We start from the raw sequence: 24,646 nt of genomic DNA, 5'->3' as shown, positions 1-24,646 counted from the left end.
TTATTCAAGTACCTGCAAGGATAACTGTTATGCAAGAATATAGACTCACTACATGAGTCACCTATTGCAAAATCAAGATCCTGCCATTCTGATTCAGTAGTGCTGTAAATAAGGTTTTATTTTTTAATCTTTTTTAATTTAGAAGGCACATGGCTGCCTGAGATAGAAAGCGAAAGAAAATGTGGATTTTTTGTGATAAAAAATAATCACATCTTTGCAAGTTTATTTTTCTGTTTTAGAAATATGTATAGCTAGCTGTGACTTCACCTAAACTTTTTTCATTCCTCTTTTCTCACCATCAGAAAGAAGTACTTCAAGATGTTTTTTCTAGACCTGACCAGTGTTTGTGGAACTATAAAAACATTGGAGAGCAGCTGTACTAGGCTAGCTAAAACTTTACCCTGTGTTCATTCACTAACACAAAGAGGAATTGCTGGTATTCTCACCTGAGTTGGACACAATGATCAGATATGCTTCCTCATGAGGCACATCCATAAGTGGTCTTTCTAGTCAATTCTCTCAGTCTGGTTTGACTGGAAATTCTGCTGGGGCAGTGGGTCACAGCACTGGTGCCACATGAGGGGAGATGGACTCTTGCACACTGCTGACATTACTGAGGGAAAAGTCAGTGCGGAGCAAAAAAACTATCAAACTGCAAAAGAAGTTGGTTAAATATCTTGTCGTGATGGGTCAATTGTGCACCTGACCTGTGTTACCTATTACATATTTGTAAAAATGAAAAGCTATTTCTGAAGGCCATTAGACTAGGTCCATCTTTCATTCATGTTTCATTTCATAATGAAACACATCCACTGGAAAGCTGGAATGCACCATTTTTTGTTATTCCCATTGCAAAATGTCATGTGCATTGGTGGGAATATTGGAGGGGAGATTTTTTTTCCACAGGTCTTAAAGTATCTGGAAGCAGGGAAGAACCATAGTTGGATTTTCAAGAAAATTTAATTGTTGTAGTGAAGGTTTTTCAACTTAGAAAATTTTGTTCTCTAGTCGTAGGTGGCCAAATTCCATCCAACAAGAAGATATTAATTCCCTTTTTTTTTTTTTAGTCTTCCTTTATCACTATAATTTGTAGAATTATTATAATTTTTTATTTGATAACCGATGTCCCCATAGCTGTACTCTTGTGAGAAATAACATGATACTGCTACAAGTTGCTATAGTAATATCAGCTTCATGGACTATGAAACCAGTTTTTTAGACTGCCACCATGGAAATACATCCAAAATTCCTGGATTCAATTTTCCATCATCTGAAAGGAAACTAGTAATGCTTCTGCTTTGTATGTTGGCACCAAAGTGTTCTCTTTTCCTTCAATCAAGGCTGTGAATAAAAACTGCTAGGAAATTCATTTGTGTCCTCTAGAAAATAGGGCTGATTCAGAAGAGTTATGTTTTCTTCACAGCACTGGCTTTCCTTGTGTTCTGGGAGCTTCCTAACTTGTTTTTTTTAGTGAGGAATATTCTTCATGTTCAGATTTTTAGTGGGAACATTGCAGAAATTGGGTAATGTCCAAAAGTGCAGGTTTGGTTTTGGCAGCCAGATTATCTGTTTCTCTGGTTTGAATTCTGCATTCAGAATCATATTCTGTATGCATAGTTGTGATAATTTTGGTACCTCTTAGCACTCTGGAATGCCTGCACAAGTATTTTCTGGGATACTGGGAGCTGGAGGCAGGTGCCCTCAGAAAAGAGCTTTGAAAGGTTCCCAGTGGCTTAAGTGGATACATTTGACAGAAAACATGAAGCAAGACTGTCCCTATCTCAAAGCAGAGGTTATTTTAAAATAATTAACTGCTTGCACACATTAACACTGTGGAAGAAGCACAGACATCTTAGAACAAGCTTCCTTCCCTAGATACCATTTTCTTCAGGGAGAAAAGGATAAAGAACTTCTGGGAAGATCAGTGTTTTAATGAGCAGTTTCAGAGAAGAGTAATGAATTAGTGAGTCCTACACTGGGAAAGAGTCAGAAGACTGCATGAAGACAAGTGAGAAAAGCATGTAAATATAAGCATAAGGCAACAAGTTAGAAAGCAGAAGCTGAAAGGAGAGCCTTGGTAAAAGACTTGAAGGGGAGAGGTATAATCTTTGAAGTAGAAACTATTCTGTATAGGCAGAAAAGGAAGAAGAGATGCTTCAGAAAAATGTAGTAATATGGGGTGTACTGGGGGAATTGAGACAACATTTGTATATAGCAGCTCCTAGAAGGTCAGAGAGCATGGGGCATGTGGAAGGTAGATGGATGCTGAAAATGCCAGTGGAGCATACAGGAAAGGTGAGAAATAAACAGGTAAAAAGGTTGGGAACAAAAACACCATAAACACACTGGGGTTCAATAAAAGGTTTAGAAGAGATTTGTGGATCTGAAATGGTAGAATCTCAAAAATGAAATTGAGTGGGAACTATATTAAATACATACTCTAGTTTTATGCAGTCTGGTTTGGTTTTTTTTCCAAAGAAGGTGTTTTCCAGTTGCTTGGTTGAGAGGAATTCCAAGATCACTATGAGGTGGCCCAGTGAAAATGTTAGTTCATTAAAAAATTTCATGAAAATTTGATTTCTTCTTTTTCTTACAGCTTATACAGAGTACAAGAGAACTCAGTTGTCCTCATGGAAGTAAAGAGACATCTTTTTCTTTTGCAGGCTGCCAAAATGGCAAACTATTGCAAGTGTCAAAAACTGAGTGACCTTCTGTTCCTTACATTTGCTGTTGTCTTCATTGTCAGTAGGCTTGGCATATATCCCTTATGGTGAGTAAGGACATTGTTTTCCTGAAACACTAGGCACCAAACAAGCTTGGAAAGAACTGTTATAATTGAACACGATTCATTGCCATTGCTCTGTTTCCCAAAGCACCAGGGAGAGTTTCAGACAAAACCAGGTGCTGAAATAGCCTATTTGCTGGAGTGCCATTGTGTTTACTGTGTGTTAGATGAGAAACATCTGGGGCTTCTGCTGCTTTTAAGGTAGAAGTGGGCTGGAGACAACATAGCTGCAGACTAGCAGGTGGCTCGCTGTGTTGGCAAGAAATGAGAGGAAAAGGAAAATATTAGTCATCAAAAAAACCAACCAGCAGCTAAGCTTGCAGCCAGGATATCCTCAATAGGTTTCAGTGCACACTTCATGAATGCTTTCAGTTTGAAGAAAAACATAGTGGAATAAGGAAAGTCTGACCTGCTGAAATTGCTGTAAGGATGTTATTGCCATGCAGATTGCAGTATTGCAGACTACTCCTTTTCCAGCTCTCCTTTGAATTGGGGTTCCTGGGGCAGCTGTGTAGCACATATGTGTAGAAGGTATTTACACAGCTCTTGCTGTAATCTCACATCTTCCCAGGCAGTCAGCTGCTTGCATGTGCACACACTCCCTTGTAGGTACACAGACATGCATGCACACAGACTGAACGTAGATGTTTAATTTTTTAGCTAGGTTCTTCTGCATCCAGCAGGCTGATGGCTAGTTAGGAAACACACGGATGTACTTCATTGTAAAAGCATTAAAGTTTTTCTGCGATCTGTGCACTATACATTAGGAAAGCTGAGAGAAGGTGTTGGCCTTCGCTCTTTTCTATTCTCAAACTTTTCTTTCTTATAAACAGAACTAGCACAGATATCTGTATTTCTAGGAAAGTAAGAGAGAGGTCATTCATTGCATCAGAAGATAACAATGACAGTTTTCTTCTTGGGAAGCACCAAGAATGCCAGAAATTGTATCCTTTGCAGAGTTTATTTAGATTACTACTGAGCTCCTTATTCAGATATGCAGAGGATTTACAGATGCCAGTGTCAACTTCCCTGCTACTGTTTCCTTCCCAGACACCTCTAATGATACCTCTTTGAGGTTTTGTTAATGCAAACAGGGTAAGACCAAGATGCCCTTAGGGAGCTGTGTCATCAGCTCTGCTTAACCCTACTATGTAGAAGTCTCATTTAGCATTTGATGACTCCAAAGATATTGTCATAATGCCTTGTCCCTACTGTGCTGTGAGTTGGTGAACAAACCTGGCAAAACATGAAAATGGATAGACACACAAACTGCATGTTTAGAAACACTTATTATTTTCTTCAAGGAGCATTTTTTTCTTTCTTGAACAGTTTTGCTTCCCTTGCTCAGTGCTTCCTTGAAGTCAACCAAGCCATTCACTGAATTTTTGTGAATTAAATAAGCTAGTTTTTCTTCTTCTATGATCTCAGATAGAAAAATGGTGGCATTCCTGCTCATAGTATTTCACCTGTCCCTTGCTTTCTGCTTTATATTGGGGAATGGAGGGAGGACCCAATTTCACCAGTGTATTTCTGCCACTGGAGAATGCAGTACATGACTGTGCTTAAGGGAAGGCTCAGTCAGATGAGGACTGGATGGGTTTGCAAAGGGGAAATCATGCTTGGCCAACCTGATAACCTATGATGAAATTACTGGCTTGTAATTACATAATTACTGGATGATTGGGCAAAGTGCACCCTCAGCAAGTTTCCTCATGTTCCAACCTGTGAGGAATGGCTGATACATCACAGGGTTGTGCTGCCATCCAAAGGGATGGAACCTCAGCAGGCTGGAGATGCACCAACAGGAACCTCACAAGTTGCAGAAGCAGTGCAGAGCCCTGCACCAGTATTTCTGGGGGCTGACCACCAATAAAGCAGCCTTGCACCAGAGGAACTGCGGGTTCCAGTGGACACCAAGGTGAACATGAGCCAGTTCTGTGCCCTTGTGGTAACGAAGGCTGGTGGTACCTGGGCTGCATTAGGAGGGGTGTGGGCTGCAGGCTGAGAAAGGGGGCCCCTCCTTTCTGCCAGCCCTGGTGAGGCCACGTGTAGAGCACCGTGTCCAGTTCTGGCCTCCCCAGCATCAGAGAGGCACAAAGCTGCTGGAAAAGGTCCAGCAAAGAGTCACCAGGATTGACCAGGGGACTGGAGCACCTCTCACACGAGGAAAGGCTGAGACAGGCAGGACAGTTCAGCACAGAAAAGAGAAAGCTCAAAATGGGTATTATCAATATAGAAATACGTGAAGGGAGAGTGGGAAGAAAACTGAGCCCGGGATTGTCCATTGACAGGAATGCAGCAGCTGGTAGTGTGCTGTGTTCTCCCTGTCACAGCCAGAGTGGTTACCCTGGTGAGCCTTCAGCCTTCTGCCTTGTCATGGTTTAACCCCAGCTGCCAACAAAGCCCCACAAAGCTGCTCACTCACTTCCCACCAGTGAAATGGGGGAGAGAATCAGAAGAGAGAGAACTCATGAGCTGAGATAAAACCAGTTCAATAGGTTAAGGCAAGAGCTATGCACACAAGCAAAATCAAACAAGGCTTTTAGCCACCATATTCAGTGGGCTGGCAGGTGTTCAGCCATCTCCAGGACAGCCAGGGCTGTGTGTGTAATGGTGACCTGGGAAATGCAAACACTGACACTCTAAACGTGATCCCCTTCCTCCTTCTTCCCCCACGTTTGTGTGCTGAGCATGACACCATGTGGTGTGGAGTATCCCTGGGGGCACCTGTCCCAGCTGTGTCCCCTTCTTACTCCTTGTGCACCTCTATGCTCCTCACTGAGGGCTGTGTGAGGAGCAGAAAATACTTCTGCTCTGTGTGAGCGCTCCTCAACAATAACAGAAACATCCTGGAATTACCAACACTGTTTCCAGCACAAATCCAGAATATAGCCCTGTACTACCAACCACGAGGAAAACTAAGTCTATGCCAGCCCAAACCAGCGTATCCCTTAATCAATGAAAAAGACATTTATTTATTGGACTATGCAAATAGTTTAGTGTGGTATATATGATCTTTGATTTTTTAAGACCGTTTTATTTCCAGTCCAAAGCCTTGATGTATGTATTCCTAATGGCTACCCTTAGATACAGCCAGAGGCAATTCCATTGTTCTCAGCTGTGCTGTGGGCAATGCATGTGAGAGTCAGAGTTAGCAGGGATGAACCATGGGATACATGAGCTTGTGTCTCCCAAATCCTTTTGCTCTATAAAACAGCAATTCTGAATCTTCAGCGCTGTTAGTTTGCATGTCAGCAAAGATGACTCACTGGAGTGGCAGCAGGCCAGGAAGAATAGTTCTGCTCTCCTTTGCAGAAAATTCAAAATAGCAAAATTTGGTGCCTGATTAATATTACATAAATATGCAAATTTTTCTAGCATAAAAGCAGAGAGGTGTAAAACCAGTGTGCATGTAATGTAAAAGCAAGGCTGTAATTTTTAAGAAAACTTCCCCCACACAGGAAGGTGAACACTCGAGACAGGCTTCCAGAGACGTCACTTCCGAAGCACTGCTGTGCTGTTGTGCTGCTGCTTTGCACAAGAGCCATTTCATTCTGCACAAAGGTGCTAATAAAGAATTCAGAATGTATCAAATGCTGTTGTTTGAAGGGTGTTTAACAGCAGGGCTAAGACAAAAGAAACTGGCAATTAGGTGTATATTTAGCAGTCTTTCTGCAGGCATCTGGAGTTCATTTCAGCGATAATTCAAAAACCCCAGGATACTTTCTGCCTCCTGCTGCTAAGTGAATGTAGGAGTAAAGCTGCTATTTTCACTGACAAGACATTTTGCTTGCAAAATTCTCCCACTTGCACATAATCACTGTTCTAGCAAATTACAACATGGAACACAACTCTCCATGAGTCAGGGGGAACATGATGCCTTCTCAGGTGATACAGGATTGTATGGAGAATGAAAGCAATCTCAACCAAAAAATTAATATAAATTATGTGAGCCTTTGGCTAGTCTAATCAGGCTGGGTAAAGCAGTTACTTCAAGCTCTCAGGGAAGCTGGGCTTATATTTATTTACCAGGTTAAGGCACCAAGCCAGTTAAATTCAGGCTCTCTCAAATTGCTCTGACTAGTTACTAGTATGCAGTTTTTCTGAGTTTTTCACTTTTTTTGATTACTTATTATAATGAGTTGTATTGTCTGGGAGGTACAAACCTGTGTTTCAGGGAAGTGTTGCTGACATGTACTGCTGTCAAAAGGTGAGGACACAGCCTTGGCATCCATGTGACCTGTGAGGTCTCAGCCTGCACATATTATATGCATTCACTGAGAAATGTAAAATAATGCCTTAAAGGTGCAGATTGAAGTGAAAGCCTGATTGAAGCAGATTTTAAGGAGCAGAGGTCGTGTTCTGCATACGCTGTCCCCCAGGTTCTCATCCAGGCAAATATGGTATAAACCAGATAATCTGTATTATGCCCTTCTGTTCTTGATGTCTTTGTACGCTGTCAGTTCCAGAGTATTGTATCACATTAAAAGCTGTGAAGATGGACAGTCAACTACTCTGATTAGTTGGTATAGTCTTGTTTGATGTCAGTAGGTACATCTTAGCTGGATCTTCTGTTTGTGAGTCTGTTTGGAAATATTCTGGGGGAAAAAATAATTCTTATTGTTAAAATTCAAAGCTGTTTCAGGTGTATGTCTCCTTGTCAACTGCAGTGTATGGCTGCTAAATGAGACTTTGGTGCCAGTGTACCTTATATAAGTATGGGTCAGCCAATCCTCAGAACAACTTTGTTCCTTGCTATTCTTTCACTTTTAAAGCTTGTTCATGACTGTACATGCAGTCTGGCTCATGGCTGATACCTAATTGCCTTTACGTGGCAGGGAGTATCTGCATGAACCAGACAAGCCTGGAGTGATTCTTCATGAGTTACAAATAACTTCTGTTCACGGTGGTGAGCTGTAATGAACTGTGGTTACTTACTACCAGACTTGCAGTAGTCTCTGCATGACTGGCAGAATAGCTCCTTCTGACTTGCACCACTGGCTGAGCACTAGTGTGGTCCATAGCCCTGTCCTTAATGCACACGTGTTTGCAAATAATGATACAGTATTGACAGTTTGCATTGTTCCCTTTCCTTTCATTTATCCTGGAATCAGCTTTTCTCTGAGCAAAAAGGGCAGTGCAGAACCCCCATAAGAAGCAGCTGCTACAAAGCTTTGCTGACCCTTTTTCCTAGCTTTGTTCTTTAGCTGATATTGACTGGGTTTGTACAGCTCTTAACAAGCAGTGAAGTTAAATTGTTGTCTTTCATGCTGGTTTTCTTTCCTGGCACGTTTTCTCCTGACTGGCCCTTGGAGTATGTGTGTTGTGTGGGAAAACAGCATGTGGACCCCAGCAGAGTCACCCTGCTTCCCTCCTCTGAACATACTGGTAAAACAGAGAGCTCCAACCTACCCTTAAAAGCACCCTACAGTGCCAAAACAATACATAGGCAGGGTTTAAAGCAAGAGTCCTGCTCAGTTACATCACACAGTAAGAATTCAGGTAGCCAGATGAATCCCAGCAGCCCAGACCTTGTCTGCACTCAGAATGAACACAGTTGTTCTGCAGTGGTTTTAGTTGCTCTTGTTGGATTGTAAACCTTTCTAGCCTAGCTAGTATAATAAAGTAAGTTTTTTATTAAGGTAATCTCTTCTGACACTATCTCAAAATCATTTTGCTCAGAATATTGTCTAAACCAGAGCACAATCATAAGTTGCTTGTGGGTAGCAGATACTGAAAGAATAAATTATAATTTTGATACTTGATTCCTGATGCTATTCATACTGTCATTGAGTGGATGCTGTAGAACTAGCAAAAATTATCTGGTGTGCTTACATTTCAGTCTGTTTGTAGTTTCAGCAGGCAAATTATAATCAATCAGTTTATTAAGAGCATTTAATAACAAGATTTTGGCAAACTAACAATAGTGTATTCAAAGAACTCATAAACTTCAATTTATGGATTAAAAAGAAGGTTTAATTAACTAAGTATAAATTTACTCACAACTCTTTTCTCAGCTCTTTAGCAGAGCATATGTAATGTTGTCATCCCATCTGCTTCTCACAAAACATTATCAGATGTTATCCTTGCTAATACCTAGTTATTTTATTTCCTCAAATTTTTTACAGCATTTGTGAACTCAGGCCTCTGGAGTTTTACAAGAAGCAAGGATGAAATCTTTGGAGTACCAGGTTAATACTGATCCAGCTATTTACTGGGAAGCTATAAGAAATGGAAAGGTTAGAGGTGTCATTCACCATTATGGGCTTGCAGTGTAAATAACAAAAAATGGCATTTGCTCAGTGTTGCCGTTTTTAAAATTTTCATGTGATCACAGCAGGAAAAATCTATATGAAAAAAAAATTCGTCAGACTTTCAAAGCTATTCTTATCCTCATTTTTTGTTTCTACAGGCTGTGCTCAATAGCTATAATAATGCTTCCTGTTGTCAAGGATAGCCTATTCAGTCGGTGTTCTTACTTCTTCTTTTATTAAGAAAAATGTCCTGTCTAAAACCTGTGCTCCAGTTGGAAACAGAACCTAGAAACAGATACCTGTGCAGTGGCATTTCTCTTGCTCAGAATTATTCTGCCAAGCATAAATGTGTCAGGGCAAGGGAAGCAGCATGGGTATTTTTCTTGTGGCCAGATATCTTAGCCACTTTTAAATCTGCTCAGGTAGGTAGTTTGAACTGGTGCAAACATTCTGCCTTTTCTCAACCCCTTTTCTCTTAGAGATATCTTTAGCACCAGGGTTTGCTGTTACTGGCACATATTTTGTGGTGCTACAGAGTCAATACAAAAGCAGAACAATGCTACTGCAAGCTTCTGACATATGTGGGATGTAAAGATCATAGCTCTGCCAAAGCTGGGGAGTAAATTAATTTACCAGCTTGAGATAATAAATGACTTTTGAATACCATGATCAACAGCGTGATGGAGCTGGCATCTGGTTCGTGTTCAGCTAGGAGGAGGTCACTGTGGCTGAACACCTGGGGAGAAGCCCAGCCCCCATTTAAGTGAGCACATTCTATGGATTTCATCAGTGTTGCACAATTGCAGGGTTTGACCCATAATATCTCAGAAAGTATAGATGATTATTAAGAAAATTGGATTGAACTGAAAACAGTTTAGGGATGATTTCACAGACATTCATGTGGCATATAGTTAAACACAGCTACACTTACTTTTAGTCAGCAGAAAGGGGCACGAGGAAGGCATTTTTATACTCTGATACTCTGCTTTGCAAAGACTGGAAACTATAGTTTACAACAAATGCTTCATTTCTTTGAAAAATCTGAAAATCTTCAGGCACATATAGAACTTTTACATGAGCAACAAAGAACACATATCAAGATCCATTTGTCTGGGGTTCCTGTTATTCTTCAAAGAGGAAAAGCATAATATAGTTCCTCAGTACCTGTGAGTTATCATGGACGTTTACGCAAGCATTTTACCATAACAGGTTATGATACAACATATTGCTGAGAATAATTACATTCTGTTAAGAAATTTGAGTTCTCTCCGTATCCTGATGTCTGTTGAAGGACTCTTCTGAGGTTTGAATTTGGATTGTAAAAGTGTCTATGACCTTGTATCTTTGATTTTTCTATCCACAAGAGTGTAAATACTACTATTCATACTAGTGGCTGCAAAATCAGCTAATGGGCATAAGTGCTGATGAGAAGGAATTGAGTGAAAAGCACAGCTGAAACCAGGACAGTGACAGTTTGATCAGGTCTCTTCTAAAGTACATCAAACATGAATAATTTCCTGCCTGCTCCATCATTTTAGTTAAGTAATTGGAAATCCTATTGATCTGCACACAGAGCTTAAAATAACAGTCTCAGTGGCAGAGCTGTAATTTCTGCAGAGACATATTGTTCCTGGTTAGTATTATGACAGAAGCCACCCATTCCCACAGCAGCTGAGCATGTATTAGTCCCATGTCAGGAAATCCTCTAATGTGGGGCTGCTGTGGGTGAGCAGAATGCCATGTGGTGGTGACCTCACTGATAAAACTGACATGTGTGGATTTAATGTTGCTCTAAATACTGACTCAATAGTTTATATTCTTTCTGTCACTGCATTTTGCAGAGATCTCTCATCAGTTCTCTAAAAGAAGGAGAGACACATCACCAACCAAACAATCTAATGAATCAGTCTTGAGATGCTGTTGAAAAATCCTTTCTCTCACAGTCCTTGTTTCCCTGCTTCATTGCTTCCGTGTGGGTGACTGGTTCATCTGACTCTTCTCTGTTCACAGTGGGGCTCTGCTACTCCTCTTGTATTTGCCATGCGCTGATACTCTGGAGGGCTGAAAATGTAAGAGACAGCAGGATCTGAAAAGGGAAACAAGCTTGTTCTCCCACTCAACAAGAAGCAAGAAGCAGAACAGTGACATAGACACAGCAGCTGGCCAAGCTGAAACTCAGATGAAGAACTTGGCAGTACAGCCCTTATGTACTGGATTTGCTATAATGAAATATTTAGCTTCACTGCAGCTTGAGGACTCCAGTACATGGAGTGCTATAAACCAAAGTTTCCTCAGTTTGTTGACTGTTTTGTGTATGATTCCATACACTTCTTACATAAAAAGCTGTTTAACTCATTTGAAGTCTCATGCAAGAACCATCTGTATATAAGGTCTGTGGTGTAGCACTCTCATTAAAAGTAACTAGGACAGCCTCGGATAGGAAGTCCTCTTAGATTTCAATCAAGGTCTAAATCCCAGAGATGAATCTTGACCACTGATGAAAGGTATCTGAGTTATCATCCTGTGGCTGATCAACATGTGCACATACATGTGCTCTCACACTCCACTACTCTTCATTTATCTCTATATCTCATGGTATTTTTTTCTACCTGTCAGTTTTATGGCATCTGTTAAGGAGGTATCCACAGTGTTTTATAAACAAGCTAATAACTCTCACAGCCTCTCTATGTGGCCAACAAGGTGTGCCAATATTTTGTGCTCATCTTTATCAAAAAAGGAACTGTGTAAAGAAATTTGAAAATTTCTTAGATCACATAAGTTAATATAACAGCTTAATCTACAATTTAGAACTCCTGACTCTTTGTTCTCTGGTCATAGTCACTTTTTACCACATATAATGAAGAGTAAACTACTATATTTTGGGGGCAGAAGTAACTGCAATTGTTTGGTTTATTAAAGGAAAATTTTTTTAAAAGGCAGAGATTTTGAAGCATTGCTGGTAGGAGTACTGTTGAGTAACTGGCACTAAATGGGTTAATTAATGTAATGACATAATTACATAAATGTAATTACCTATTTTCTTGGTAATGTATGTCATATTGAAAGGTGTTGCAATACAGGTGTTACGGTGCAATATAGAATACTGCTGTCTAATATACACATAATGAAGATAAGACATTTATTCTGAATTATTTAGACAAGCTGGTATCATATTGTGCTGTCCTTGGTCATATCTGAGACTTCTGTCTATTGTGCTGTGTTAACGAAGTGACTTTAATTCAGCATGGTGCAGGAGAATATGTTGGTCACTGGACAGGCTGCAGAAGGGAAGGCAACTTGCAGGAGCACTAATTTCAGCTGCACAGGTTCTGCTCCCACTGTATGTGATAGTAGTGCCCATCAGCCTGTTTTGCACCTAATCCTTCCACCTGATCCTCCTTTTCACCTGGTTTTGTTCCTCTCAGTATCCTTTCAGAAGCAAACACAGCACATTTTTGTCAGTTCTCAGACAAAATAAATAAGGATTTTGCTCTTCCACCCATTCCTCTCTATCTCCCTTCATCTCCTGGTTTTCCATTCATCCTTGGTGCAAGACAAGGGATCAGCTTGCCAAGAATTAGTAGCTGATATGCAAGAGCCTGGATTTGGGCCCACTCAGCTGTGGGAAGGGAGAGTAATGTTAATGAGTCAGTGTGGATCTGTTACCTCTGGTGTCCCAAGTACTGCTTCACTGGCTAGATAAAGAGTTAGACACTAGAGGAAAAACCTGTGTTGCTGTTGATGTGTTGCAGGCGATTGTTTAGTAGTTGTTGAAAATGTATTCATTTTATTCTTAGTGTTTAATTAGTGTGCTAGTATAGTAAGTACAGGATTATCTCTTCTAGTGGCTCAGATATTGTGGTAGTGTTCCTAAAAAAATACCACAAATTTCTGTAAGAGTAGATTGGATCTTAAGTGGTGCATTTATTTTTATTTGCTTTCATCAGCCATACTTCTTAATTCAAGATACTAAACGGAGTGCTTCACACAGCCAGGTGCACAACCCTCTTTGGGATGCATTTAATGAGGGACGAGTACCTTCCATGAAATTGTGTTGTGTTCTCCAGCTATCAAAATTTTTCCAGGGTCTCAGGAAAAGAACAGTCCAGAAATGGTTTTCAAAAGCAGAAGCTAACACTTAGTTTACAATTACAAAGATCTGAGAAATGCTGACAGAAGTTTTCAGAAAGGTAGAGCACTTGCAGCTTAAAGTCATTTTCCCCTGTGACATCAAGTCAGATACCCGAGAATCAAAGTTTCCACTGTTCATTATGAAAAGCTGGGATTTAAGCACTGGAGAGTTTTGAAAAGTCCAGCAAGCATGTTTACAGATTTAAGTGCTTTTTTGAGTATTTGAATCTAAGATTTGTTTGCATATACATTTTATAGGCACTTCCTCTTCCACGTAATCCATTTTCATGCTGCTATTTCCAATCCCTATTATTTGTAGTTGATTAAAATGCTTCCATTGAGTACTTGTAGCAGTGAAATTGATGGAAAGTGCATGTAACCTGCCTTCCCTTCCGTTCTTCCTCAGTCTCTACAAGTAGAATTTCTCTATATATTCTGACTCATAACCTTATGAATTTTTTCCCCATTTCAGACTTTTAATATGAAATAATTCATTTGAGAGTTTATTTGCTTACCTTAAGTTTTTCTGTAGTTTTCTGTGTTTTTCACTTGGCCTCTGCTCTGTAGGTGCTTAGACATAGCCTAAGCTCCATGGGAACACCTAGCCTGCACATCAGAGCACTGAACCCTCTTAGCATTGCTAAGCATTAATTAGCATTGCTAATTAATAAGATCCTTTTTGCAGCTTTAGTGGAGAATTCCAGTCCTGTCCTTAATTTGCCAGACATGAACAGATTAGAAAGAACTCTGCTTTTTTATTGAGGCTTATTTCCCTATCTAATACACAATATATGAGTCATTTGCACATGCAGCTGGTTTTGATACCAGAAGCACTCTTTTTGGCCTTGCTTCCTTCCTGACTCCTGCAAGAATGGACTAGCTCATCTCTAATGCTTTTTTTACTTGACTTCTGTGGAAGTCCCCAGAGATGAATTTGGTCCAGTTAATAAAAATAGAAACAGAAACCTGCAGAAGCCTCATTTACAATTCTGTAGCATTCAAAATTTTAAACATAAAGACAGTTGAATGTAAACAATGGTAACTTTATATACAGGAGTTGCTGATTTCAGGTTTGAATTTGATATACTGATTAGAAGTGCAGTAGGCACTGGTGAAGTAGAACAGTAATGACTTTAGCCTTATTTTGATATGATGAGAGTGTCCCTTGAACTATGAAGTGGGGTGTTGCTGTGACAAATAGAGCTAACACTGGCAGAACAAATTGCACAAAGCTGAGACTGAGGAGTTCTACCCGACAGAAGCAATAATATGATGGGGCTTTTGCAAACTGGAAAACATTTCCTGGTGTTCACACCATAAGCAGGAGACAGTGTAAAAACACAGCTGTACAGGAAGGTTATAAAACATCAACTTCTGCAGTGCAAGAAGGCAAAAATAAAAAGGTAGAAGTCCTATGAAGTACCCCTACAGTATTAAGGCCAGTGTAATAGAAATCAGTGATTGATTTTTGATCAGTGGCATTACACATATAAATCATTACCGCTAAATGTTGTATCCTGGATTTGTTGTCTGTACGTATTTCGTGTTAGTTCTACTTGAGATGGTTTTATGTCGCTAGAAAGGATTGTGGCAAATGCGGTAGTGTATGAAAAAGCTGAGACCACTGTCCGTGACTGCTCTGCTGAGCTCGGTCCCGGTCCCGGTCCCGGTCCCGGTGCCAGCCGCTGCCCGGGACGTGCCCGAGCCCGCGGGGGTGGCCGGGCCGAACGCGCCATCTAGTGACTGCCGGGGATGGCTGTGGAAAACAGGAGAGGAACGGAGAGCCAGGGAATCCTTAATGAATTTCTGCAGCGGCAGGGAAAATGGATCAAGGTTGACAAGTCTTTATATTGCCTTATTTCCCCCCCTCCTAATTAACAGCCATTCCTAGATCATTATTCCTTTTTAAAAATGCCATTGCTTCTGTTGTCTGTTCTTTGCTCTCAGACTGTTTACTAGGATGGATTGAAATCACCTGCTGTGGCAGAGTATTTGGGCAGAAAGTTAGTGCTATATTCACAAATCTTCAGAATTCATTGTAACATTAGTTTACTGTCTGCATCTGAAATGCTGATTCTCAAAAGTTTGGTTCAAATGTGTAGAACTGCCTGCATTTCTTAGAATCATAGAATGATTTGAGTTGCAAGGGGTCCTTAAATGTCATTTAGCCAACCCTCATGCAATGAGCAGGGCCATCTTCATCTAGATCAGATTGCTCAGAGCTATGTCCAACCTGACCATGAATGTGCAGGGATGGGGAGTCTACAACTTCTCTGAGCAATTTGTTCCAGTGTTTTACCACTGTCATTGTAAACATCCTCTTCTTTAGATCTAATATGAACCTACCCTCTTTTAGCTTAAAACCATTAGTCATTGTTTTATCTCAACAGGCCCTGCTACAAAATTTGTCCCCATGTTTTTTAAGGCCCCTTTAAGTATGAGGAGGCTGCAGTAAGGTCTCCCATCCCTCACTGCCCCATTGTCCACCTGTCCCATATGTAACTGCTAGGCCTCACTCTTGGTTGAACATAAGTGGTATGCAAATCGCATTTTGTGCAAGAAGTGGCTAATATGGGGGCCAAACCCCTCTTGGAGGCAGTTGAGTTGAAATAACTTCATTTCAAAAACAGGGACCACAGTAATTTTTGTTTAAAACCAATCAGGGAAGGAGTTGACAGGAGTAAAACACTTGCTAGCTGTATAGATGAAGAGAAGAAAGGCACACTGAGGATCTTCATTTTCTGTATGCAATGTTTACAAATCAAGTTAAATATTGAAAGCAATATTTGATCCACTGTCCATATGGATCCCATCTAATCAAGTGCTTGTTGTTTTGATTTAAAAATAACTTCTTTGAGATTGTTGGCTTAAGGAAAGTGTTATTATTTTTCTGTCCTTTTTTTTTCCTAGGATATTAAATACAACACTGTTCGAACTGTATGAAGCTCTGGGCAATTTTCCTGCCTTGTGGGTCTTCAATGTGCTGCTTTTGGTTCTTCAAATTCTGCACTGTTTTTGGTCTTACCTAATCATAAAGGCAGCCTACAAAGCTATTTCAAAGGGCAAGGTAAGACAACACAGTTCTGTTTCATGATTTTAGGTTTTTCATTATCAATAGAGGTAATTGTTTGTTTGAGTTTGTGGTTTGTTTGTTTGGAGTTTTTTCCTAATCCATAATGTGCTACTGAAGATACCTCTTGTTTTAGACAAGCTGTTCTTTCCTTTCCTGGAAATTTTTTCCCACTCCTAATGATTGTCAGATAAGTTAATAACACTCTGTATAGTGACTGCCTTTATACCTGCTTCCGCACTCCTTTTTTACAGCGTGGTACACTGAAATAAACTACATTAGGTAAATCAGATTATGGAAACCCAACAAGTAAACTGCTTTCTTGGGGCTGCCAGTTCTGTTTTTCGTCTTTACAGCAGTTGTTAGCAAAATGTTCATTTCACAGCTGGAAGTGATAGCAGTAGTAATACAAAATTAAATTCTGCTGTGTTTGCTAGTGGCAAAGTTACAGATCACAGCCTCTTCTGGGTTTTGGTATTAATGAGCTATTGCAAAGAGCTGTGTATTTTCTTTCTAGTATTCCCAGAGCAAGACTGTTTGGGCTAGAATTTAGTGTCGTGCTGCCAGTTGTACATTTGACAGGAAGATGTCTCTCCCGGAAATACCAACACCTTTACAGCTGCTGTGCAGACACAGGGCTCATGTGCAGATGGCAGAACTAACCTTTACAGATTGTGTAGAGTCAGGACACTTTGCCCTTAAAGAGCAGAGCACACTGATGTGACTGACCCCAAAGTGAATGGGATTGTTCTCCAGAAAACTGCTTTCTATGAATGTACTGGAGAGCTCAGCCATGCACTGGCAGAGCCCAGAATCTGCCACTCAGTCTGTGAAAGACAGGGCATTCACAAGCTGTATTTTGCCTGGAAGCCACGCTGTAGTCCGTGCTGCTTTTAGTGATGATTAGCCTCAGCTGTCATGTCTGAATTATACCAGTGACTTCAGACTGCTTCCTACTCTCTCTTACTCTGCCTGTTTATCCTTTCCCTTGTGCTGTGCTGGAAGGCTGGGAAGTGGAACCCCTTGAACGTAAGTTTCTTTAACTTTACTATGCAAAAGATCTATTCTGACAACACTTATGTTTGTGGTTTAGGTTGGTTTAGTTCTTTTAATTTGTAGTTTCTGCTTGGTATTTATCCATTGTTTGTATTTATATATTTAAGTAAAGGCTATCTTTAAAGGCTGTTTTTACTTCTTGGCTGTGCATCAACTAAAACCATTCAGACCCACTTCTGTCTGTAATGTCTGGATGTTACGCTGCACCCTTTTTACATACAGAGATAAGATACATATATACATGCCTACCTACTTAGGTGTATGCAAATATACATCTGTAGAGCTGCAGGCAGGTTAAACTTCAGACCTCTTTGTGTTGATGCTGGTTTTTTGTACTACATGTGGTGTACCTCTGCTAGTTTTGGAGATTTTCGAGCTTTTCAAGATTTTTCAAAGAAGTCAGCTGAAAATTAGCAGGAAATCCCAAGCAGCTAAGGTCCATCTGATTCTGAAGCAGCTTTCCAGTGACACAGTGGGGCACACAGTTGAACTATGACTCCTATGTTAGGGACTGAACTGGACTATGTCCACATTTTGCAAGTGCTGTTCTACCACTTGTCTGAAGTCTGAGACTGGAGTTACCTGGTGTGGTGAGTTTTATTTCAAGCAGTGCTTGTGTCTCCTCCTGCGAGCACACAGCACTGTTCCGGAGCCAGGAGTTGGGAGATGAGGGGCAGGAAGTTGGGTTGAGCATTTTGTGTTACCAGGTCAAAGAGCAACACTCCAAATGAAGCACAGCAAATAAAAGTTGTAGTTAGTAGGAGGGCAGAGGGACTGAGCCTAGGTTGAATTTGGGAGCTTGGATTGTTGTTTACTTCAGTTTGTGCAAAACCCTTTGCCTTGAGCACTTGGCCTATATACCTTCAGTGCACCAGTGCTGAGTTCTCACCCTGCCTTTGCACTTGGCATATGTATGTGCAGACATCTGTGTTTGAAGTGAGTGCAGGTAGGCAAAGGCAGAGAAGTGTGCCAGAGCTGAGATTGCCTTAGAAGCTCAAATTGAAAATACTTGTGAATTCTCTGATTATCTTGAACCAAAAAGCTGAGTTGTTTCCTTACAGTCACCTACTGCCTACTTCTTGTCCACTTTCTACAGGTAGCAAAGGATGCCCGCAGTGATGTTGAGTCAAGCTCAGATGAGGAAGAAACAGTACCTCGCTCAAAGGCCCCGCACAGCACCGTGGCCACGAACGGGACGAGCGGTGCCAACGGGACAAATGGGTATCTCAGCGGTGCCACTTCCTCAGAGGAGCATTAATCCTGCACTTCAATCACGAGATACGAACAGAACGAACTGTTTGCTACTGGAAGTAAATTATAAGTTGTGAATGCGGTTTATTCATGTATTTCAGCAGCAGAAAAAATTAGGAGTGTCAAAGCATTCTGATAGCGCACTGCCATATTCCCTGTTTGTGAATGAAGACAGCACACCATTCTGTATACGTAGGCATGCTGTATGTGTATGTAACTGACACAATGGGAGCAGTATTTTCACTTGTACTGTCTGAAATATTATTTATTTTTTATTCTTTTGGGAACTTCTGGACAAAAGGGAATATCCATTCTCAAACCTCATGTCTTGGATTCTTGGTAATGGAGAGCATCATGCTCAGATCTCTTCTGTCCATCCCTGTTGCTTTTGCTGAATCTGCTATAAGTAATAGTTGCTTGATTTGTTACTTACAGTAAGATAGAGCATAGCTTTATAGATTTTAGATCTGCTTCAGATATTTTTGCTATCTTTGTGTTTTAAAGTACTGGTTTTGAAATTGCCTATCAAGTCACAGTTACTGTTCCAACATAATTTGGGAAAAAAATGTGGTAATTGTGGGGTACTTTTAGCGTAATTTAAAATTCAATTTGGTGGTTAATGCATTAGAAGTAGACTTGATTTGTTGTGCAAATACCCAAAAGCGTTGTTGTCAGCACTTAGGATAAATTAATCCTTATCTTTTTTTTTTTTTTTTTTTTTTGGCCTTTCAATTTTTGACCTCTACAGATTTTAGCTTTTTGCAGAGATTCCATGTAAAATGGTGTTTCTTCAAATGTACCACTCTGAATCCAGACCTAACTCCTGAAATTGTTCTTGCACGTTCACCTGATTGAGAGCAAGGGTGTAATGGAAAACACAGCAGATGAAAAGTTCATTGCTTCCTCGGACACAGCTCAGTCTAGGTATTGTTCTCAAAATTGCCACTTCCTTGGCAGGGTGAAGAGACAGAAGGCAGAATGTCAGACATTACTAGAATTAGTTTATTTTACCTCTGTGAGAACATGAGCAAAATTCACTTAATGTGATTCACAGCCACCTTTGCATGCTCAGCAGTATTTCATCACCTCTACAAATAAAATTAGGGAGCATCTGTAAAATAATTTTGCATTCCTTTTTCATACAAGATTTACAAATAGTGTCCCAAAGAAGATGAAGTAGCACCCTAATTATACATCTTTTTAAACATTATATACATACTTCTTCCAGTCTCTAGATCAAAGTTTGATGTAGGATGCTAAGGATCATACAGCTCTTGCAGGACACTCTTCTGTGATTTGTGACAGCAGTGCCAAAAGTTGGCAGGGTTCTTGGACAACAGACTCTATGCAACCTACTGTTCAACAGTATTGTGTGTGTGCACACAGAACCAATGTGCTTACAGACCAAAGATGTACATATATATGTATGTATGTATGTCTACACATGTAGATACATGCATACATACATATATATATATCTATATAAATTTAAAAAATGAAGGAACGAACAAGCAAGGAACAAAGGAAGGAAGAGAATCTTAAGCGTGTCTTTTATATAGAAAGGGTTTGAAATGCTGTGTTCAGCTGGAAACCTGAGTCATTTCTGATTCCTTCCACCTATGCAAATATAATGAAAATATAGATGTTTCTGATACCATAAAACATGTTCAAAGACTCTATTTTATACAGACTTCATTGAAGAAAGTTGTGTTGTCACTTCTTTCTTTTAAAAACTGAGATTTGTCCTATTGTACTGGTCACTCTTGAAAACTTCTAAAACTTTTATTATCCATAGAAACTCCTGTGTGTTAGGAAAAAGGAGGTGTGCTAAAAGCAAGATTGGAATGGCATGAATGGAAATAGTACCTCAGCTTAGTAAAGAATAAAGGTAAGAAAACTCAAAAATTGTAAATCACAAAATATCTGTCAGTTCTACTACCCACAGAGCATCTTTTGAAAAAGCCAGATAACCTTGTAATCCAGCAGATGCATAGTTTATATTTCCATGAGGGAAGCTCCTAAGGGAGCAAGGGAGCCTTACTTAAATCTCCTTCTCCCCAGAAAGTTTCTCTGCCTTTAATTTTTTTCATGTCTCCTGTGCATTTGACGTCATACAGTTATCTGCAGGGTAGGTTATACATGTGAAAATACACTGATTGCAATAGAAAGTATCCTATCCATGGTGTTTGCAGCTGTCTAGCAATTACTGTGAAGAGGATGCCAAGATTTTAAAATAAAACCATCCTGGGATATATTAAATTAAGATTATAATTTGTGAAATCTGACCTGCTAAAATGGTAATGGAGAATATCAGTTTAAACACACCTCTTTCATGGTGTTGATTACTACCTCCACTGAACCATTTCCCTTCTGCAAAGATGGTTACAAAAATGGCCTTTTGGCAAAATATTTTGTCTTGTGTGAGAACAGAATGTTGCTCTAAACTGTCACCATGCACAACATAGACCACGTGCTGCAGTGTTGGTGACACCAGGGCATAGAGCAGTCCCCAACAACAATCCCTGTGCCAGAGGCCTTTAGTCCCTCTTGGCCCTCTTCAGCAATGCCCTGTAGTGTTCATTCAGAGGCAGGGTCAAGGCTACAACCCTTGAGCTGGTTTACCATCACTACATACGCTGTTAGGGTATCACAGAATCATAGAATTGGAAGGGACCTTGAAGATCATCTAGTCCCAGCTCCCCTGCCACGAGCAGGGACACTTCACACTAGGCTAGGTTGCTCAAGATCTTGTCCAACCTGGCCTTGAACACTGCCAGGGTTGGGGCATCCAGAGCTTCCCTGGGCAAGTTGTTCAGTATCTCACTACCCCTGAAGTAAAGAATTTCTTTCTGATAGCTAAGCTAAACTTTTCTCCTCTTTGCTCCAATGCTCTTATCAACTTCATGGCCCTTCTCTGGACGTGCTCCAACAGTTCCATGTCCTCCATGTGTTGGCTGCAGTATTCTGGGTGGAGTCTCATGAGAACAGAGGGACGGAATCCCCTCCCCTGCCCTGCTGCCCACGCTCCTGTGGACGCTGCCCAGGATACATTTGGCTTTCTGGGCTGTGAGTGCACACTGATGGCTCACGTTGAGTTTTCATCAACCATCACCCCCAGGTCTCTCCACAGGGTTGCTCTCAATCGCTTCACCCAGCCTGTAGGAGTGCCTGGGATTGCCACAACCCAGGAGTAGGACTCTGCACTTGGCTTGCTTGAACTTCATGAGGTTTCTATCTGCCCTCCTCCCAAGCCTGTCAAGGTCCCTTGATCCCCACTGTTGAATGGTGCATCTGGGATAGAAACTCTTCCTTTGAGGTTTAAATTCAGTTGCATCTGTGATGTGCTAAAGCATGTACGTGTTACCTTGGTTCAGCTAACACCCAGTGACATACTTGTCCCTGTAATCCTGGCCTGTTGGAGTCTGTCCTTAGCAGTCTAGGATAAATTTTCCAGATGTGTCTGGAAAATAAGTGAGGGAAGAGATTCAAGTGACACCTTTGGGGAAATAGGGTAAGAGGAAGCCTTAAGAACTTCACCAGCCTTTGCTAAACAATGACTGATCTTTCAAGCTAGAGGTTTATCATAAAATTATGATTTCACACTTTTTCTTCTGTCTCTAGTGGGAAGGACCAAGTGATTTAGTGATCAGACATGGCAGTGTGCTTTAATTCATCATTTTAACTAATGGGTGTGAAAACTTTGGCTTCATCTTCCACTCTGCAGAGAAATGCCATGCAATTGTTTACTTTCTCATCTGAATTTGTTGGCTTTTCTGATGAAGAGCTTTGCAAGGTGCATTTGGAGGCCGTTAAGTATTTAGAGGTTAATTGCACATATTTTAAAAGATTGACTGAAATTATTCACGTGGTTCATGGTAAATGTGAGACCTTAAAAGGTTCTGTATATTCACACCTTTTGTAGAATTGTCATTTAGTAATTCTATAAATGAGAGTTTGTACTCTATAACCTCTCTGTCTTTGAATTCTATGCTCCTTGTTTATAGTACAGTACATGACACAGTGGTTGAGATGTTGAAGTAGAAAATGGAGGAAATTAGAGTTTATTAGTAAATAGTAAGAATTTGTCTTCTCTCCTAGACAGGCCAGATTATAGTAAAATAAGGTTCAGGTTACCTTTTGTGTACTGTTTCCCATATTGGCATATTTTGTATCAGAAGAAAAATACATGGTGGGTTGGTTGGTTTGTTCGATTGTTTTTCATGACGAACAACATTGCAGGAAATGGTGAAAATACCTGATCAAACAACAAGGGTGGACATTGGAGTCTTTTGGGTCTTGATCGATGTTAAGTAGTGCTAGTTTTAAAATACCAAAGTGCCCCATGCTGTTTCCTTGTTGCCCTTTTGTAGTTTTTTCTATCTGTTACTTATTTAATGATTCCAGCAGAACTGGTACAGGTGTCAAAGCTTCATATCTCCTGCCTCAGCCTGTGACCATTCTGTGACCATGTGATTGCCAATGCCAAATGCTTTTTCTGAGACCCAAGTACATGCACTAAAGCTTTGCTTACAGTGAAGTGATTCTTGTCTTAAATCTGTATCTGATTCAGGTGAAAATCACTTTCTGGTTCTGAACAGGACGTGAGGGCGAAAGCTGTGACCATGCAGCACATGTCACTGATGATCAATGCTGATTGATTAAGACACTCAGTGTTTTACACAGAGTGCTCTAGTAGAAAGCCTAATGCCCATTTCTTTCATTTTCTCACTACCACAGCCTTCTGTATCTCAGAGAAATATGGGCTACCATTGGTTTTATACAGCTGATGCTTTGGTATTTTTTTAATCTCTTTGCTACAACTCATTTTTGTATGTCTCCTATTGTCTACTTCCTGTGACATTTGTGGGAGAGGAGTATTAAATACTTTTTACCCTTCCTGTAATGTAGACCCTCTTAGGCATAACTTCAATGTTCTGCAAACTACAGTTGCCTTTAAACCATGAAGCAAAACCAGTTTGTATTACTTGTTTTGACTGGTTTTGATTTGAAACAGAGACCTAATGGGAACTTCAGTAAGTAACAACATTATTCTTTCTTCTCTTTCTTTTAAAAAGCTCTAGTGGAGGTTTGGAAAGGTGGTGTACATGTATAGCCTTTAAACTGCAAAGATTTCTGATTGTAGTTGCAATGAAAACACAGTGTTTGAGTGTGTCTCTGCAGAATTCTCAATCTGTGAAATTGCTTTCAATTAGAAAACTGAACGAAATACCATGAAAGGATGGAGTCATGCCAATGATCACACATGTCAGACAAAAGGCAAAAAATATTGTCTTACATGACTTAGAATGGCTGCAATAAATCACATTTTCTGGCTTCTGCTGAGCTTCAGCTTTTTGCCGTTCTGGGGTTTAACTTTACACAAGCTCTCATACCATACTGTGCATGTTGCCGAGGCAGATGACACATTTTCACCTGTGTTTTCATGACAATCCTGTGCTTGAGCAACTCTTTCAGAAATGTGGTGATGTGTAGGAACTCCACTGTTCTGGATACAGTTATGCACTAGCTAGAAGTCCTTTCATGTATAGCTATTGTGTGGAACTTGGGAGTTATTTTGTCTTTTATTGACTGGGTTTGGGGTTTTTTCTAATATGGAGAATAATTATTCCTCATAAAAATCTCTGGAACCAACCAGTATTGTTGGCTATTTTAATTTGGAGACACTTTCATAATAAACATAAGTATTAGAAATGTAGTTATTGTTTTCTTTTTTTTTCCTGTGAGATGCAGACAATGTTTGCTTTTGTTTTAGCGCAAAGATTGCTATCTACAATGTAGACTCCAGCACTTTTCGACTAGATCCGAAAGTGTGTTCATCACTGCAGTATTTTGTGTTATTTCTTGTATGAAACTGTAACAGGAAGTGTTGGAGACAAGTTCTCTCTATACAATTTTTTTTTTTAACAAAAAACTCCACATTTTTCTAGGATTTAAACATCAAAATTTTGCATGGTAATAACCCCTGAATGTCCAGCTGGGCCCACTCTGGAAAAGCTGTCTCTTTTCAGTCTAGGTGAGAGGCGTTTCTTAGAAATAGACATTCAGATGTTTTCTTTTAGGCAAAGCTGTCATTGAGCA

The 24,646-nt window shown here is 40.2% G+C and overlaps 1 protein-coding gene across 1 annotated transcript in view; it reads left to right on the top strand.

Moving 5' to 3' along the window:
• Positions 1 to 24,646, top strand: part of CERS6 (ceramide synthase 6) — a 99,160-nt gene extending 74,514 nt beyond the window's left edge. Inside the window, exons 8-10 of the mRNA XM_063400565.1 lie at positions 2,664 to 2,770; positions 16,081 to 16,237; positions 18,393 to 24,646. Of these exons, the coding sequence (XP_063256635.1) occupies positions 2,664 to 2,770; positions 16,081 to 16,237; positions 18,393 to 18,554 (426 nt within the window). The 3' untranslated portion in view covers positions 18,555 to 24,646. The remainder of the gene's footprint in view (positions 1 to 2,663; positions 2,771 to 16,080; positions 16,238 to 18,392) is intronic.

This window comes from Prinia subflava, chromosome 6, assembly GCF_021018805.1.
Source record: "Prinia subflava isolate CZ2003 ecotype Zambia chromosome 6, Cam_Psub_1.2, whole genome shotgun sequence".
In the NCBI taxonomy this organism is placed as follows: Eukaryota; Metazoa; Chordata; class Aves; order Passeriformes; family Cisticolidae; genus Prinia; species Prinia subflava.
Note: the sequence above shows the minus strand (reverse complement) of the source record. Positions and strands in the feature narration are given on the sequence as shown.